The sequence below is a fragment of the Macrotis lagotis genome, chromosome 1 (assembly GCF_037893015.1).
Source record: "Macrotis lagotis isolate mMagLag1 chromosome 1, bilby.v1.9.chrom.fasta, whole genome shotgun sequence".
NCBI lineage: Eukaryota > Metazoa > Chordata > Mammalia > Peramelemorphia > Peramelidae > Macrotis > Macrotis lagotis.
The window spans coordinates 452,773,389-452,791,328 of record NC_133658.1 but is presented as its reverse complement, the minus strand read 5'-3'; the positions used below and the strand labels follow the sequence as shown (position 1 = coordinate 452,791,328).

The 17,940-nt window shown below is 35.9% G+C and overlaps 1 protein-coding gene across 4 annotated transcripts in view; it reads right to left on the bottom strand.

The window, feature by feature from the left end:
• The window catches only part of SPOCK1 (SPARC (osteonectin), cwcv and kazal like domains proteoglycan 1), a 1,031,033-nt gene that overhangs the window by 362,891 nt on the left and 650,202 nt on the right, over positions 1–17,940 (bottom strand). For all 4 annotated transcript variants that reach the window (XM_074213490.1, XM_074213491.1, XM_074213492.1 and 1 more), the window contains one exon: positions 9,444–9,558. In XM_074213490.1, coding sequence (XP_074069591.1) covers positions 9,444–9,558 — 115 coding nt within the window. The remainder of the gene's footprint in view (positions 1–9,443; positions 9,559–17,940) is intronic.

Genomic DNA, 17,940 nt, shown 5'->3' with positions numbered 1-17,940 from the left:
AGCTTTTGAAATGCTTGGAATGCTTCATGTGGACTGAGTGTTCATTTAGGGGAGTTGGGAAGTATAACATGGAAGGAGAGAGGCAGCAAAATTATTAAAGGAATCAAAGGTGGAAAAGTTGGTAGAAGAATGGGTTCTAACAGTGGTAGGAAGAAAATAATCTGTTCTAATTCTAGGGTCCAGAGCAACAAAGACAAGATTAAGAGAGAATTTATCTGGCACTGAGCAGTCACTCTTTGTAGTGCACTAGCAGGACCAGGATAAAAATGCCCTGATAGGCATGCAAGGATATTATATGATTATGTGAGAGTGTGAGAAATAAGTGGATTTGGTACTTCCCCCTTCTCCAAACACAATGTCAATTGACCTAGTCAAAAATATAATCACAGACAATGCAATTTTAATATATTAACAAATTGGTTACACTGTTATCTCTATTAAAATATAAATATCTCTCTGATTTTGGCAGATAAAATCCCCCCCCCCACCTCCCTATCCCCAAACAAAATAGCTATGTCTTTGTATGAATTTAAATAGTTAAACCCTGATTACAATGCAGGAGGCCTTTATGAGAATTTTATGAAGAATGACTTCAGCAAGAGAGGAGGACAGAACTTCTTGATCCATCCTCTATCCATAATCTCAACAGAGAGATTTGCCCACATAAAGCCAACCCTTGTAACCATCAGAATGTCAGCTTGAGAGAATTTGAGGCACAATAGAAAAAGCAGAGGCACTAATTCCAGACAGACAATACAGAGAAGTGGTCTCTAATAGGAAAGCAGAAAATTGGCCGGGAAGTGGGGAGGGAAGGGGGGATATAAACATTCTCAGGTATTTCAAATATATAAAGAACTTTGTTCAATCTATTAAGAATATGAGTCATTCCGCAACTGATAAATGGTCAAATGATATGGACAGACTGGTTTCTGATGAAAAAATAAAAATAATTTGAAGTCATATAAAAAAGGTAGAAACAGTTTCAAAGAGAATAACTTTAGTTGACAATGAAGAGAATCAGTTATGGACTCCAGACAGTGCTGGCCTTGGCTATCTCTAGAGAGAACACCTACATAGAGAAACAGACTCTGAGTACCTTTGAGGTTTCAGCAACATTTCCAACAGAGATGTTACATGAATGGGGAGTTTTGTGAGAACTTCACAAGAGAAAAAGAACTTTTAGACCCAACAATATAAGTAAGGGAATGAGTAGTATTGGCAATGTAAGTTCTCAAAACATACCTCTCATTGCCACTGTTCACATTCTTCATATGGAGGTTCTGTGTGTGTGTGTGTGTGTGTGTGTGTGTGTGTGTGTGTTATAGTTATCCCCTAATTTATAGGGGAAATGATTCATAACTATTTTTTCTTAGTGTCCCATTGCACTTAATGCCTTTGTTACTGGAAAACTAGGGAAACATCCCAGTCCAGGTTTAGGGCTTATATAGGGAGGGATGTACTGGAAAACATTGAATAACTGGACTTTCAAATAAAAAGAAAAAAACAGAAATATACACATATATACATATATATGCATATATATTTTTGTGTGCCAAAATAATTTATTAAATATTTGCCAATTGCATTTTAAAAATATTTTTTATTTTTTAAAATTTGGGGTCCCAAATTCTATGCTTTCCTTCTGCCCCTTCCCTATTCCTTCAGAAGGCAATCAATATGACATTGATTATACATATGATGTCTTATAAAGCATGTTTCCATATTAAACATGTTTCCAAAGAAAATAGATTTAAAAACCCACAAGAAAAAGAAAGTGAAAGAAGTATGCTTCAATCTGTACTCAGAGCTGATCAATCGGGAGGAGGATATTATTTGACATTATAGGTTCTCTGGTGTTCTGAATGGTGTTTTGAATCATTGTATTGAGTAGAGTAACTATTTCATTGTTCATCATTATCATACTATTGTTGACAGTGTATATAGTGTTCCAGATTTTTCCAGGTTTTTCTGAAAGCATCCAGTTTGACATTTTTTTTATACCACAGTAGTAGTATTCTATTAGTCATATTACAAATCACCATGTTAAGTCATTCCTCAATGGATGGCCATACCATCAATTTCCAAATTTTTGCTACCACAAAATGCTTCTATAAACATTTTTATACAAATAAGTCCTTTTCATCTTCTTTTGATCTCTTTGAGATACAGACCCAGGAGTGGTAGTAGTGGTATTGTTGAGTTAAAGGCCATGAAAAGTTTTAATGGCCTTTGAGTATAATTCCGGATAAGTCTCCAGAATCGTTATACACAATTCTCCCAACAGTGCATATGTGTCATTTTTCTACATCCTCTCTAGACTTTTTCATTTACTTTTCCATCTTAGTCAAATCTGATAGATATGAGATAGTACCTCTTTGCATTGCTCTAATCAAAAATGATTTAGAGCTTTTTAAAAAATATGATCATTGGGGCAGCTAGGTGGCGCAGTGGATAGAGTTGTTCAAAACCTTTTATCATTTTATGCAATCAAAATAATTCCATTTTACTTCCTATGATTCTCTTTATCTTTTGTTTGGTCATAATCTCTTGTTTTATCCATAGATATGACAAGTATATTTTTCCATGCTCCTCTAATTTATTTATACTATCCTTTATGTTTAAGTCATTTATCCTTTTTGAATTTATCTTGCAATATGGGGTGAGATATTGGTCTACGCCTTTGTTTTGCCAAATAGTATTCTAGTATCCAGAAAGTCTGGTCAAATAGAGTTATCATCCTACAAACTTGGATCTCTGGGTTTATCAAATAGTAGTTTACTATGGTCATTTATTACTATGTTTTACATTCCTAATCTATTCTACTCTATTTTTTGGAAAGTATATTATATTGTTTTTTATTGATGTTTTATTTTTCCAAATACATGTTATGAAAGGTTTTTTTAACATTCATCCATATACCTATGTATATTTCTAAATTACAAAATTTCCTTCCATCCTCCTTTCCCACCCCTCTCCCCTCAGCATCTAACAGTAGGGTTAATATTGTACTTACACATTTATATTAAGCCTGTTTACTGGTTAGTCATTTTTGGTATGAGGAATTAGAATTAAGGGCAAGAAATACCTAAGAGATATTTTTTTTAAAAAAGTGAATGTGGTATTCCAAAGATTCTGAAGGATTTTTTTGTTTGTTTTGTTTTGTTTTTTATTTTGTTTTTGTTTTCTTTTTCTTCCTCTGGTTAGGGATAGCATTGTCCATAGTCACTCTAATAGGGTTGTCCTAGCTCTCTGAACTGGTGAGAGGAGCTGCATCCACCAGGATTGAACATCTCACAATGTTGTTGTTGATGTGGACAATATTCTCTTGATAATATATACATTGTTCACTCAGCATCAGATCCTGTAACTCATTCCATGCTGCTCTAGAGTCTAACCATTTATGGTTTCTTATAGAACAATAATATTCCATAGTATTCATATACCATAACTTGTTTAGCCATTCCCCAATTGATGGGCATCCCTTCAAATTCCAATTCTTTACCTCTATGAGAACAACTACTATGAATATTTTGGAACATATGGGACTTTTCCCATTTTTGTTTGATTTCTTCTGGATATAGGCCTAGAATTGGAATTTCTGGGGCAAAGGATATGAAGAGTTTTATTGCTCTTTGGGCATAGTTCCATATTGTTCTCCAGAATGGTTGGATCCATTCACAACTCCACCAGCAATGCATCAATGACCTAGTCCTCTCACAACCTCTCCAATATTGATCATTTTCCCTTTTTATTTTATTTTTTATTTTTTTATATTTTGTATTTTTTTTTATATTTTTTTCAAGGCAATGGGGTTAAGTGGCTTGCCCAAGGCCACACAGCTAGGTAATAAGTGTCTGAGGTCGGATTTGAACCCAGGTACTCCTGACTCCAAGGCCGGTTCTCTATCCACTGCACCACCTAGATGCCCCCTCATTTTCCCTTTTTGTCATTTTAGCCAATCTGAGAGGTAAGAGGTGAGACCTCAGAGTTGTTTTAATTTGTATTTCTCTAATCAATAATGATTTGGAGAATTTTTTCATATGATTATATAGAACTTAAATTTCTTTATTTGAAAACTGTCTATTCATATCCTTTGACCATTTATCAATTGGAGAATGACTTATGACCATATGAATTTGATGCAGTTCTCTATATATTTTAGAAATGAGACCTTTATCAGAACTCTCAATTGTTAAAATTATTTCCCAGGTTTCTGCTTTCCTTCTAATTTTGGCAGTATTGATCTTATTAATGCAAAACCTTTTAAATTTAACATAGTCAAAATCATTCATTTTGTATCATATTGTTTTGATGATCACCACTTTGTAATATAGTTTGAAATCAGATACTGATATCAGATACTGCCATCATCCAAATTTTTTTCATCAATTCCCTTAATATTCTTGACTTTTTATTCTTTCAAATGAATTTTGGTACTATTTTTTCCTAGATCTTTAAAATAATTCTTATTGTTTGATATGTCACTGAATCAGTTACTTAACTTTGATAGAATTGTCATGTGTCATTAATATTTCTCATATTACCAGGGTTTGTCTTTAGTTTTGGGAAAACTTGTAATCGTGTTCATATAATCTCTGGGTTTGTCTTGGCAGGTAGATTCTTAAGTATTTTATATTATTCGCAGTTATTTTGAATGGAATTTCTCTTTCTGTCTCTTGCTGTTGGATTTCATTGGTAATTTGTAGAAATGCTGATTATTTATATGAGCTTATTTAATATCTTGGAACATGGTGAAAGTTGATTTGTTTCTAAAAATTTTAGTTGATCTCTTTGGATTCCCAAAGTGTACTATCATTTCATCTGCAATGAATGTTAGTTTTATTTGCTTATAGTCTATGCCTTCAACTTTTTCTTATCTCATTGCTACAGTTAGCATTTTTAATACAATGTTGAATGATAGTGATAATGGATATCCTTGCTTCACCCCTGATTATATTGGGAAGGCTTCAAGATTAGCACCATTACAAGCAATGTTTGTTCTTGATTTTAGGTAGATACTGCTTGTCATATTAGAAATACTCCATTTATTCCCACATTTTCATGTGTTTTTAATAGGAATGGGTATTATATTTTGTCAAAATTTGTTCTGTATCCATGGATATAATCTTATGATTGTTGATATTTTTGTTACTGATGTGGTCAATTATGCCAAATGTTTTCCCAATTTTAACCAGCCCTACATTTCTGGTTTAAATTCTACCAGGTTACAATGAATGATCTTTATAATTTATTGGTTTAATCTCTTTTCTAATATTTTATTGAAAATTTTTACATATATATATATATATATATATATATATATATATATATATATATATATATATATATAGTTATCAAGGAAATTGACCTACAATTCTCTTTTTTTCCTATCTTCACTCTTCCTGATTTAAATGACAAAACTACATTTGTGTCATAAAAGAAATGTGAGAAATCTCCTTTATCTGTTTTTTCAAATAGTTTTTATAGTATTTGGATTTATTGTTCCTTAAATATATGGTAGAATTCTCGTGTAAAACTATCTGTTGCTGGGGATTTATTTTAGGGAGTTCATTGATGGCTTGATGAATTTCTTTGTCTAAGATAGTGCTATTTAAGTATACTAAAATTCTGTTAATATTGGCAGTCTATATTTTTATAACTATTCATCTATTCTACTTATATTATCAATTTCATATTATCACATAATTGTGTAAAATATCTAATAATTGTTTTATGTTGTCTTTATTGGTGATATATTCACCTTTTTCATTTATAAAACTTGTGATTTGGTTTTCTTTCTTTCAATCAAATTAACAAAAGGTTTATCTATTTTACTGAAGATTTTTCTATGAAACCAACTCCTTATTTTATTTATTAGCACAATGGGATTTGTTATTTGTTTTCAATTTTATAAATCTCTCCTTTTTGACCATGAGTTGGGGATTTTTAATTTTTTTATTTGTATTTCCAATTCATTGATCTGGTCTTTCTCTCTTTTTTTTGATGTGTACATTTATTCCTGCTCCCAAGGTGATGTGATCTGAAGAAAGGTATTTTCTGTTCTACACTCTGGTTCTCTTTCAAGTATGAAGGACCAACAGCAACATCCCAGAAGGACCCCTTGATCCCCTGAGATTATAAGCAATATAGTTCCTTAGGGTCCCTGATCCTTGTGACTGAAGTGCTGCTAATGGAGTCCCCTGTTCCCTTATGACTCCTTTAAATGTGTCTTTGAATATGACCCAGAAATGAGTAAACACAATGGAGTTACCAAACAGTATGCAGTCCCATATCCAAAGCAAACACAGGCGGTTTCCTGTAATCTCTTTTCTGACCAGTTGCCATGACTCCTTACCATCTCTGGTTTGAGAGCACCCAAAGCCCCTGCTCCTTCTCTTACCATCATCACTGGTGTTGCATCCATGTGGGCTCCAGCCCAGGATTTACCCCTAAGTCACAGATCTCTCCTTCTAACTCCTGAGTTACTTTTGACTCTAAACATCTTAACCCATTCTTCCTCTCCTTTCCCTTTCTCCCAGTACATTATTTTTCACCCATTTACTCCATACCTTCCTATTCAACTCCCTCTCATACATTGTCTATAGATGCTCCTTCTAATCATCTAGCTGAGAAAGTTCATTTAAATTAACAGTGTCATCTTTCCATGCAGGAATTCTTGCAATTCAACATCATCAAGTCCCTTGGAATTCATCCTTCCCATCCATCCTCTCTATGTTTCACCTGAGTCCTGTACATGGAGATCAAAGTTTCTGTTCAACTCTAGTAGTTTCTTCCCCTGGAAGAGGATGTTCAGTTTTACTGGGTAATTGATTCTTGGTTGTAATCCAAGTTCTTTTGCTTTCTGGAATATCATATTCCAAGCCCTATGAGCCCTGTGTAATCCTGACTGTAAATCCATGATATTTGAATTGTTTCTTTCTTGCTGTCTGTAATATTTTCTCTTTGACTTGGGAGTTCTAGAATTGGCTATAATAGTCCTGGGAGTTATTTTGGGGGGATCTCTTTAAGGAGGTGATCAGTAGATTCCCTCAGTTTCTTTTTTTATCCCCTGCTTCTAGGATATCAGGGCAATTTTCCTGTAGAAATTCTTTAAAAAGGAAGTAAAGTTTCTTTTCCTGATTATGACTTTCAGGTAGCCCAATAATTTTTAAATTATCTCTCTTGGATCTGTTTTCCATTTCAGTTATTTTTCCAATGAGATAGTTCATATTTTCTTCTAGTTTTTTTTTTATTCTTTAGGTTTTGTTTTATTTTTCTTGGTTCCTCACAAAGTCATTAGTTTTCCTTAGCTCCATTTTGTATTTGAAAGAGTTGTTTTCTTCAGAGAACTTTTTTATCTCCCTTTCCACCTGGCCTATTCTATTTTTTAAGGCATTTTTCTCTTCAGTCCCCTTTAAGACTATTTTTTCCATTTGACCAAACTGGTTTTTAACATGTTATTTTGTATCTCCTCAACAAAGCTGCTGACTTGGTTTAGATGATTTTCCTGCCTCTCTCTCATTTCTCTTCCCAATTTTTCTTCTACCTCCCTCACTTGATTTTCTTTTTCTTTTTGGTTTTTGCAAGGCAATGGGGTTAAGTCACTTGCCCAAGGTCATGCAGCTAGGTATTAAGTGTCTGAGTTCAGATTTGAACTCAGGTCCTCCTGATTCCAGGGTCAATGCTCAATCCACCATGCTACCTAACTGTCCCATCCTTTGATTTTTCAAAATCTTTTTTAAGCTTATTCATAGCCTGAGACCAATTTCTATTTTTCTTGGAGGCTTTGGATATAGAAACTTGGACTTTGTCATCTTCTGAGTGTGTATTTTGATCTTCTATGGGACCAAAGTAATTATCTATAGTCAGGTTCTTTTTTACCCTGTTTTACTCATTTCCCAAACCTTACACTTGTTTTTGTTTTTTTTTGTTTGTTTGTTTGTTTGTTTTTAGTTTTTGCAAGGCAGTGGGGTTAAGTGATTTGCCTGAGGTCATACAACAAGGTAATTATTATGTGTCTGAGCCTTGATTTGAACTCAGGACCTCCTAACTCCAGGGCTGGTACTCTATTCACTGCCCCCTTACACTTGTTTTGAGGTGCTTCCCAAGCTTTGGAGTATTATTGGGACACGCCCACAAGGACCTCAGTTCCTTCAGTGTCTAATGAGAGTCTCTGACTGCTCTCCTTGCCTATACCCTGGTCTGTGGATGACCACAAGGGCTTCCTTCTGTCCTGGAGCTATGAGGAGGGTACCTGTTCTGCTATAGCAATAGGAGACCCCAGGCTGCAAGCAGCATCTGAATTTGGATGAAGTACAAGAGTCCTGTTCCAGGGATAGGGAACAGACCTCAATAGACTCTCCCAACCCCTTTACCTTCCATGACTGAGTGCTCTAGAAGCAGTTGTTGGGAGGCTTCTCAGGCCTGCTTCCATGGGACAGAGGCTGTGCTGGCCTGGGCTCTATTCTCATTCTGGCAGAATTTTCCTGCTTATCTTCCAAGTTGTGCTTGGTGATCCCTGGGTCAGAGGTTTGGAAACTGCTTCCACTTCCAGGAGCCCAGGCACCCCTAGGGACCCAGGTGCTGCACCACCACTCCTTCTAACCCTGGTGGAAGAGAGCCTTCCCACAGGTCTTCTAAGTTACCATGGGCTGGGAAATTTCACTGGCTCACAAAAATTTGATTTGAGTCATAATTTTAAAGTATTTGGAATATTTTGGAAAAGAGCTTCTGGAAATTGCATATTGGCTCTGCGCCCACCCTCCACCCCCAGATATTTATCTTTTAAATAAAATTGTTGATATGTTTTGCAGGCACAAGAGATACTTACTAGCAAACACTCAAACTCATTTACAAACAAGAGTTACTGTGAAAGAAGTATTTTTATTACCAAATGTTAACCAATAGGAGGGATATATCCTTTAACTTGAATAGTCCAATATAATACTGACAATTCTATTTAACTAGAATTTTCTTGCATTTCCATATTGAATATATTACATTGCTGTAGTAACTAAGCATATAATACTTTGGTATTAGGTTTTCTTATCTCTGAGAAAATCATTTAACCTCTCTAATGCTCAGTTTCCCTCTCATCTGTAAAATGTACATAGTCATACTGGTATTACTTGATTCACATAATTATGAGGAACAAATAAGATAATATATAAGTACATATTTTGTGAATTTTGAAACACTATGTGAATTTCAGATCTGATCATTATTCCAAATTTTCATCCACAATATAATGTCAACCAAAGTCATGTCAAGTAAGAAAAAACAGCAGATCAACACTTTCAAAAGCCCTTTTGTAAGGTGGATGTTACACTTCCCAAGTCTGAAGAATATCTCTTTCAAGCCTTTTTGTAAAGTGGATATTACACTTCCCAAGTCTGAAAAATATCTCTTTCCTATGGCCTGCCAGCCAAACCTGGACTTCTTACCTCTGCATCAGCTGCTTCCGGCTCACACACACAGCCATCTGGTAGTCATGTGTTACACAAACTTTATGGGGACTGCACTTCACGTTCAAGCAGGGATCTTTGGAAGGGTCTAGAGCTATTGGAGAGAAAATGAAAACAGTGTTAGGACCTTAAGGGAAATTCAATTTCTATTTCTGCACAAATAAACTATAGGATCTACTGGTGGTAAATAAAACCAGTCATGTGTTAGTACTTTTTTTTTGTAAAGCAGTGGGTATTAGAATGAAAACTAAAACCAAAGGGAATTATATATCTATCACACAATTTCTATTTTAAAATCAGAATGGTGAATCCTATGTACTGTGGGAATTTTAAACCTCATCTTAGATGCAGATTTTTAAATGAAATCTTTGAAATCTGTCAAAACTTAACTTTCCTTATTCACTTGATTAAAATTTCTTTTTAAAACCTTGGAGATGCTCAGCTTTTCTTATTTGCTCTAATTTTTAAAAATTTCATGTCTCAGTTTTTGGAACCACAAGGGGTATAATAAATCTAGTTCAGACTCCTAATTTTATAAATGGGGAAAGGGGCAAGGTGTAACTCCTCAAATTTGCACAGTAGGTTAGTGATAGAATTAAGAATAAAACCTTTGTTCCCCGATTTAATCCAGGATAAATGATTCTACTTAGTTTAGGTGATTTCACTATGGCATTAAAATCCAATGAAAGAGCTTTTTTTCTTTTATCTCAACTTGGCCCTATTTTCCTAATTCAAAGTTTGAATAAAATACAGTACCCTATCCTTATAGGGCTTACAGTCTAATACCCAATAAGCCACAAAAAAACGATAACTTTTAATGTAAAGTAAAGGTTTTGGTTTTTTTTTTAAGGACCAAATTACTTTGTGAGAGCTGAGGAAGGAAAGGTTTTTCTTTAATTCAATCACTTTATAAAGAAGGAAAAACAGATCAAAGACAACTAGTCAAGAAGTTTTAATTAAGCATTTCCTATGTGCCTCCTCACACATTGACTGTTCTAATCACTGGGAATACACAAATACAAAAAAAAAGCCAGGGAAAAGGAAAAAATCTCAAGGAGTTCACAATCAAACCCAGGAGACATGTAAACAACTATAAACAAAGAAGATCAACACAGGATATATGGAAGAGAATCTCAGAAGGAAGATGCTAACACCAAGGGAGATTTTAAGTGAGACTTGGAGGAAGTCAGAGAATCAAGAAAGCATAGATAAAGAGAATGAGACTTCAGGGTTATGGACAGTCAGTGAAAATGCATGAAGAGGAGAAGCTAAGTGGCACATTGGATAGAGGCCCTGGAGTTAGGAGGACCTGAGTTCAAATTTGACCTCAGATACTTAATAATTGCCTAGCTATGTGACCTTGGGGAAGTCACTTTACCCTATTGCCTTAAATAAATAAAATTTTAAAAAATAAAATGCATGAAGGAAAGAATTAGAATATTTTGTTATAGGAAAAACAAGGAAGACAGTTTGAGAAAGAGGGGATTTGTCTCTTTCCCATTAGTCCTGCTCTCTCTCAAACTTCTGGGTCAACAAATCAACATCCTGAACATAAGAAATAGCACAATTTCCTTCCTTTTCCTGTTTATAACAATCAAAAGAATTCTTCCAATATTTTAAAAGAGATCGGAGGTGATTTCATTCCTGAGATGACAGAATTCAAACACTCCTGCATTTATATGGTGACTCTAAATTTGTCATGAACCTTTGATACATGCAGTAATAGCAAGCTGTTGAATTTAAAGTGGAACTAAGGTACATTTCTTCAGGAGGATCTTTGGTCTAAGGGGATCAGTTGAAGTCATCTCTGATAGAAACCCTTAGTGACCCAAAGCCTTTTGAAGCAGCTTTTGCTGCAAGATAAATAGGAAAACTGATACAACCTCAGAGATCTCACATCCACCTCTGAGGTCTAACTGGGGCTCTTCTGTCAGAAATTTGCCTTCCAAAATGTAAATGCTACAGTAAAAGGGTTTTACATTCCTCCATCACTTCCAGGATTGTTGTGTTCCTTCACTGACAAGATAGCCTTCCTCATACCATTGAGATAAATCTGTATCTTCAGAAGGCTCCCTCCATCCATGTAATTCTTGTTTTAAGGCAAAAATATCCCCTAAGGCCCTTTCAGGATGAGATTCCATTTGGGGAGGAAGGGGGAGCAAGGTAATGCAATTATATGACTTACCTAAGGTCACATATTTAGAGAGTATCAAGTGTCTAAGGCCACATTTGAACTCAGGTCCTCCTGACTCAAGGGCCAATATTCTATCCATTGTGCCACCTAGCAGCCTTAGATGAGATTCCATTTTGTTTTTATCCTTTTACCATAGGCAAGAGGCTCTGAGACCAATGAGTAGGTGCCAAATAGGAATTGTTTTCTTAAATGACCTTTCTGGTTTTTCAAAAACTGAGTTTCCCCTTATGCTCCTTAGTCATTTGTGGACCACACTCAGAGTTAGGAAACAATTAGTGAATAAAAACAAAACTACGTTGAATTATTAACAACCTTCTAAGAGTAAACTGACATTTTAAATTCTTAACCATAGGACTCACAGCTTTGCTAACACAGATTTCTTTCTAACCTGCTTCCTCACTTATTTTTCAAAGAAGGTAAATAAGTGCACTCTGTCTCACTTGTCTAAATATGGCCTGGTTCATCTCTCTCTCAGAGTACTAAGATATTTAAGACCCTACTGGCTATATTCATCCCATTGTTAAAGGATTATGAATAGTACCCTAAATCTACTTAACATCAGATAGTTTATAGAAGAAATTCACTTCAAAGCATGAACCAAAATAAGAATATTCTGCCATCACCACTATCCTCTCTCTGTGTCCCTTCATATCTCAGTCTCTGTTGAATTAGGTTAGCAGCTTACAGGATTGTTCCCACCAAGTTCATGCCTAACTGGCTATTGGTAGGATAGGGTTCTGTAGATTACTCCAAAAGTCAATTGACTTGAACTTCTTTTTTTCTTATGGTTCACTGTCCTAACTTGTTTGAAATTCCCAAGGTTGGCATGGTTTCTTATCCATAAATCAAAAGGAAATGAGGCAAAAGAAGCCAGAGTTGAAAGTATCATCTCTTTTTCACCTTGTGGCTATCTGAAAAGAATGAGTTTCAAAACATCCATACATACTGCAATCTCTCAAAGGTACTTCCCCTACTTAACATCATGATTTTCCAAATACTAGTATTCCTAGGTTTACCATATGGAAAAGACTTCTAATACAAAGGCAAAATTTGCTACAAATATCAGAGTTTAGGATTTTTCTTAATTGATTTTGTTTTCAATTTATGGAATAAAACAAGCATTTCCATGACTTACTGTAATATATAAAAAAGGTGATTGCACAGGAAACTGCAAATCTACTATGTGTATCTTGCTATTCCTTTTAAATATATTATAAAATTGTCATATAAATTCCGTTTTTTCTTTTTTCTCTCCTAACCCAGAGATGACCATCTTTAAACACAAATAGTTATAGTTATATATATATATATATATATATATATATATATACATATATATGTATATATATGTATCTATGTAAGTATATGTGTTTGTATCTAAACACACATATATGTAAAATTATTCTATACATACTTCTAATTATCAATTCTTTCTCTAGATACAGATAGCATTTTTCTTCATCTGTCCTTTATAGTTAAGTTGGTTACTTATAATAGTCAAAATAACTTATGTACTCAAAGTCATTCTTAAAACAATATTGCTGGGTGGGGCCAAGATGGCGACAAGAGAGGATCGTCATTTAGGCACTCTCTCTTAAAACTTATAAGCTAAGGACTCTAACTAAAGTTTCATGAGACAGAACCCACAGAGGGACCCAGTGAGGCAGTTCTCCTACTCAAGGTAACCTGGAAAAGAGCAGAAAGGCTCTGCTCCCCGGGGTTGGAGGGGCGGTACATCAGAGGGGTGGCCCACTAGAGAGAAGGAACTTCAGCCTCCTGGAGACAACCTCAGGGCACTGGGAGCCGTGGCTCACAGCAGAGGGAGATTTTCCTGATCTACACCCCAGGGAGTACTAGGCACAACTTCAGGGATCAGCCGGGGAACTTTGCCAGAGCAAGCACATGAAGCCCAGCCATCAGGGCACACAGCAAGCAACATGGCCAGGGCAGCCCAGATCCAGGAACCAGAAGCAGGCAGAGCCAGTAAACAGGAGTCCCCAGGACATGAGCTTGCTGAGCCTAGGGAGGGCAGTGAAGAGAGACTACAGAGCTCAGTCTTCTGTCCTTGGAACAGGACTCTGGGGTCCTGACCACATTCAGATCCTGATCATAGTCTGGGGCTCCCCATAGAACAGCAGTGCTGCCCCACCTCAGCCCCATGGCAGGGGGGAGGGTGCGCTTATGGTCATTTACAGACCAGGAGGGAAGACAGAGCCTCACACATGGAGATCCTTGTGGGGAGGTGCCCCAATAATACGCAAAAGCTCAGGAAGCACCCCCAAACCAGGCACAGACTTGGGAAATGAGTAAGCAGAGAAAAAATAGGAATGCCATTGAGAAATACTTGGCCTGTGATTCCAAAAAGGATCAAAATACTCAATCTGAAGATGAGGAAGTACAAGCTCCTGCATCTAAAGACTCCAAGAAAAACAGAAATTAGGCTTAGGCTCAAAAAAAGACTTTGAAAATCAAGTGAGGGAGATAGAGGAAAAATTGGGAAAAGAAATGAGAGACATGAAGGAAAAACATGAAAATGAAGTCAGCAGCTTAGTCAAGGAGATCCAAAAAAATGCTGAATAAAATAGCATGCTAAAAACTAGCATAGGTCAAATGGATAAAACAGTTCAAAAAGTTATTAAGGAGAAGAATACTTTAAAAAGGAAAATTGGCCAGATGGAAAAAGAGATAAGAAAGCTCTCTGAGGAAAACAAATCCTTCAGACAAGGAATGGAACTGAGAGAGGTTGCAGATTTTGCGAGAAATCAGGAGTTATAACTTCAAAACCAAAAAAAAAATAAAAAAATTGAATAAAATGTGAAACATATCATTGAAAAAAACAACTGATATGGAAAACAGATTTAGGAAAGATAATTTAGAAATTATTGGAATACCTGAAAGTCATGAACAGGAAAAGAGCCTTGTCATCATTTTCAAATAATTACTACAGGAAAATTGCCCTGATATCCTAGAAGCAGAGGGCAAAATAGAAATGGAGAGAATCCACTGATCTCCCTGAGAAAAAGATACAAAAAAAAACAACCCCCAGGAATATTATAGCCAAGTTCCAGAACTCCCAAGTCAAAGAGAAAATATTACAAGCAGCCAGAAGTATACAATTCAAATATTGTGGAGCTGCAGTCAGGATCACACAGGACTTAGAAGCACATACATTAAAAGCTCGTAGGGCTTGGAATATGATATTCTGGAAGGCAAAAGAGCTTAGAATGCAACTGAGAATCAACTACCCAGAAAAACTGAATGTACTCTTCCAGGGAAAAAAGATGGACTTTCAATGAACCAGGGGAATTTCAAATATTCCTGTTGGAATGGCCAGAGCTGAACAGAATGTTTGATCTTCAAATACAGGACTCAGGTGAATCATAGAGAGTGGAGGAGAAGGGGAAAATATGAGGGACTTAATCATGATAAATTATATGTATTCCTGTATAGAAAAATGATACTGATAATACTCATATGAACCTTCTCATTTAATATAGCAGGTAGAAGGAGCTTTTATAGATGAAGCACAGGAGAAAGCTGAATTTGAAGATATAATGTGGTACAAAAATGGAGTCAATAGATAAAAAAGGAAATGTAATGGAAGAAAGAAAAAGGAGAGAAGGAATAGGCTAAGATATTTCATATAATAAGATTTTTCTTTATTACAATGAGCTATTGCAATGATATGGAAGGAGGGAAGGCAAGGGGGAATGAAGGAATCTTCGCTCTCATCAGAGCTGGCTAGGAGAGGAAACAGTATATATATATATATATATATATATATATATATATATATACTCAATGGGGTATAGACATCTGGAGTAAGAAGGAGAGAAGGGGGACAGGGGGAAGGTGGGGGATGTGAGTGATGGAAGAGAGGATGGACCATGGGGTTAGAGTGGTCGGACATATCACATTTTCTTTTTTTACTGCTTGTAAGGGGCTGGAAGTGGATACTAGGCCTATGGGTGGTATGTGGGCTCAGGGGCCCCTTGGCCCCAGGGCCAGGGATCTGTCTGCTGTGCCCCTCAGCTACCCTATAGCAGAGACAGAATGAAAGGAAAGAGAAAATATAGTACATGGTAGTGGAGAAGTACGAATGGAGGGAGTTGCGATCAGCAATGGCAACGGTGAAAAAATATGGAAGTAACTTTTGTAATAGACTTATCATAAAGAATGTGATCCACCCATGACAGAGCTAGTGGTGTTGGAACATAGACTGAAGCACATTTTTTTATTATTATGGGGGGGGGGGGTGTTGCAGGGCAAATGGGCTTGGTAGACTGCCTGGGGCCATATAGCTGGGTGATTGTTGGATGTCTGAGGCCAGATTTGGACCCGGGTGCTCCTGACTCTAGGGCCAATGCTCTGTCCGCCACCCAGCCACCCCTACTATTATTACTATTTTATTTTGGGTCTTTTTTTCCTTTTTTTTTTTTTTTTGGTTTTTGCAGGGCAATGAGGTTGAGGTAGCTTGCATGGCTTCACACAGCTGGGTGATTGTTGGGTTCATTGGGCCGGATTTGGGCTCAGGTGCTCTTGGCTCCAGGGCTGGTGCTCCATCCACTGCGCCACCTGGCCATATGTACAATTATTATTATCATTATCATTATCATTATTATTATTATTATTATTTTTATTTTTATTTTTTTCTCTCCCCTTTACTTTATCGCTCATGTGGGTCTATATTTTTTTGGGGGAGGGGGCATTATGTTTACTCTTAAACAAGAATATTTTATTAATATAGAAAAACATTATTTGTACAAAATAAGAATAAATAAATTAATTGAAAAAAACAATATTGCTATCTTCATATACAATGCTCTCCTGATTCAGCTCACTTTGCTCTTCATTATTTTCTGCATCTTTCCAAGTTTTCTATGATCATTAACTCATTCATTCAGAGTAACAATTACAAATTATTACTAGTACTGCAGTCACTTTTTCCTTCCTGCCCCAGATGTCATATTTATTGATTTGATAAACCACTACTATCACATAAGATGGCAATTACTGAAAAGTTTAAAGGACTATGCTCTAGTGATCCTTAGTCATGGTTACTGAATAAGGTAGCAATTGTTGGGATTTATGGGAATTGCACAGAACACTGGATTTTTCACACCTGTAGGTCCAAGGAATTAGGCAGCACACATTGGTCTGGAATAATAAAGATTGGAAATTTTGAAGAAATTTGCAGCTATATACATGTAGAATTACAAACTTCATTTTACTTCCACAGTCATTTTTAAAAATTCAAAAAATACTCAGAGTTGACTCCAAAGGCAGATACATTTGAAACAAAAGAATGATTCCAAAGTATGAACATTTCTTATTCTTAAAATTGTTCAGTGAGAAGTTGTTTCTGAGCTTAGAATGAGTTTAAAACAAAGTTTGTTGAGTTGAATGATTTTTTATCAAATATAAAATAATGAAGCACAAATAAAATTTGTCTCATCCCATCCCCTGGGCAGGATAGCTTGATAGCAAGAAAAGCAAGAACATCTAGGAAGCCAGGCAAAATGAACTGAAAAATGAGGTCGGATTCTTCATGCTACAAGGATTTCAAAGTAGATTTTTCTATCAGAAAAGAAGTATAGTGGGGTGAAAGAAAGTCATACTGCCCCAGATTAAATAACACAGTGTAACGTGTGTTTAATGACAATGGAAAAGAAAAAGAGAAAACTATATAGGCTCAGATTTGTTCATTCTTTTTTGTTCTTTTGAGATGGGATGAGGAAAAGGAACAATTTATACACTGGTTGCCATTTTGCAAACACACTCTGGTCTTAAAGAATGCCTAGGGTAGCCCTGGAGGATAAATTAACTTCAAGATTCCCAACAACAAACCCTTAGACTCTTGTTCAGTAACAATAAGGCAATACAGTCAATCAAAATTATGATAGCTGTAATATCCCATCCCCTTGTTCTCTCTTTTCTCAAGCACTTGGTACACCATCTTTCATGACCCTTCAACTCCTTTCCTTATTTATTACTAACTTCATGCTCCCTCAACTTAAACTCCCATTTCCTCAACTTCCTTACCTGCAAAAACTTCACTCTACTTCACTCACATATAACTGTTGCCAACATTATTACTCTTGACATTACCCACAAATGTTCTACTTTTCTAATTAGAAAATCTGACATTCCACTGACCATAACCTTCCATTTTTCTGCCTTTCCCTATGCTTTAGTCTTCCTACAGCATTTCTTTGATTTCATTAAGACCTCCAGTTCCTATTTCTGAACTTCCTCAGGCTGTTGTCTTTGCTCAGACTTTGT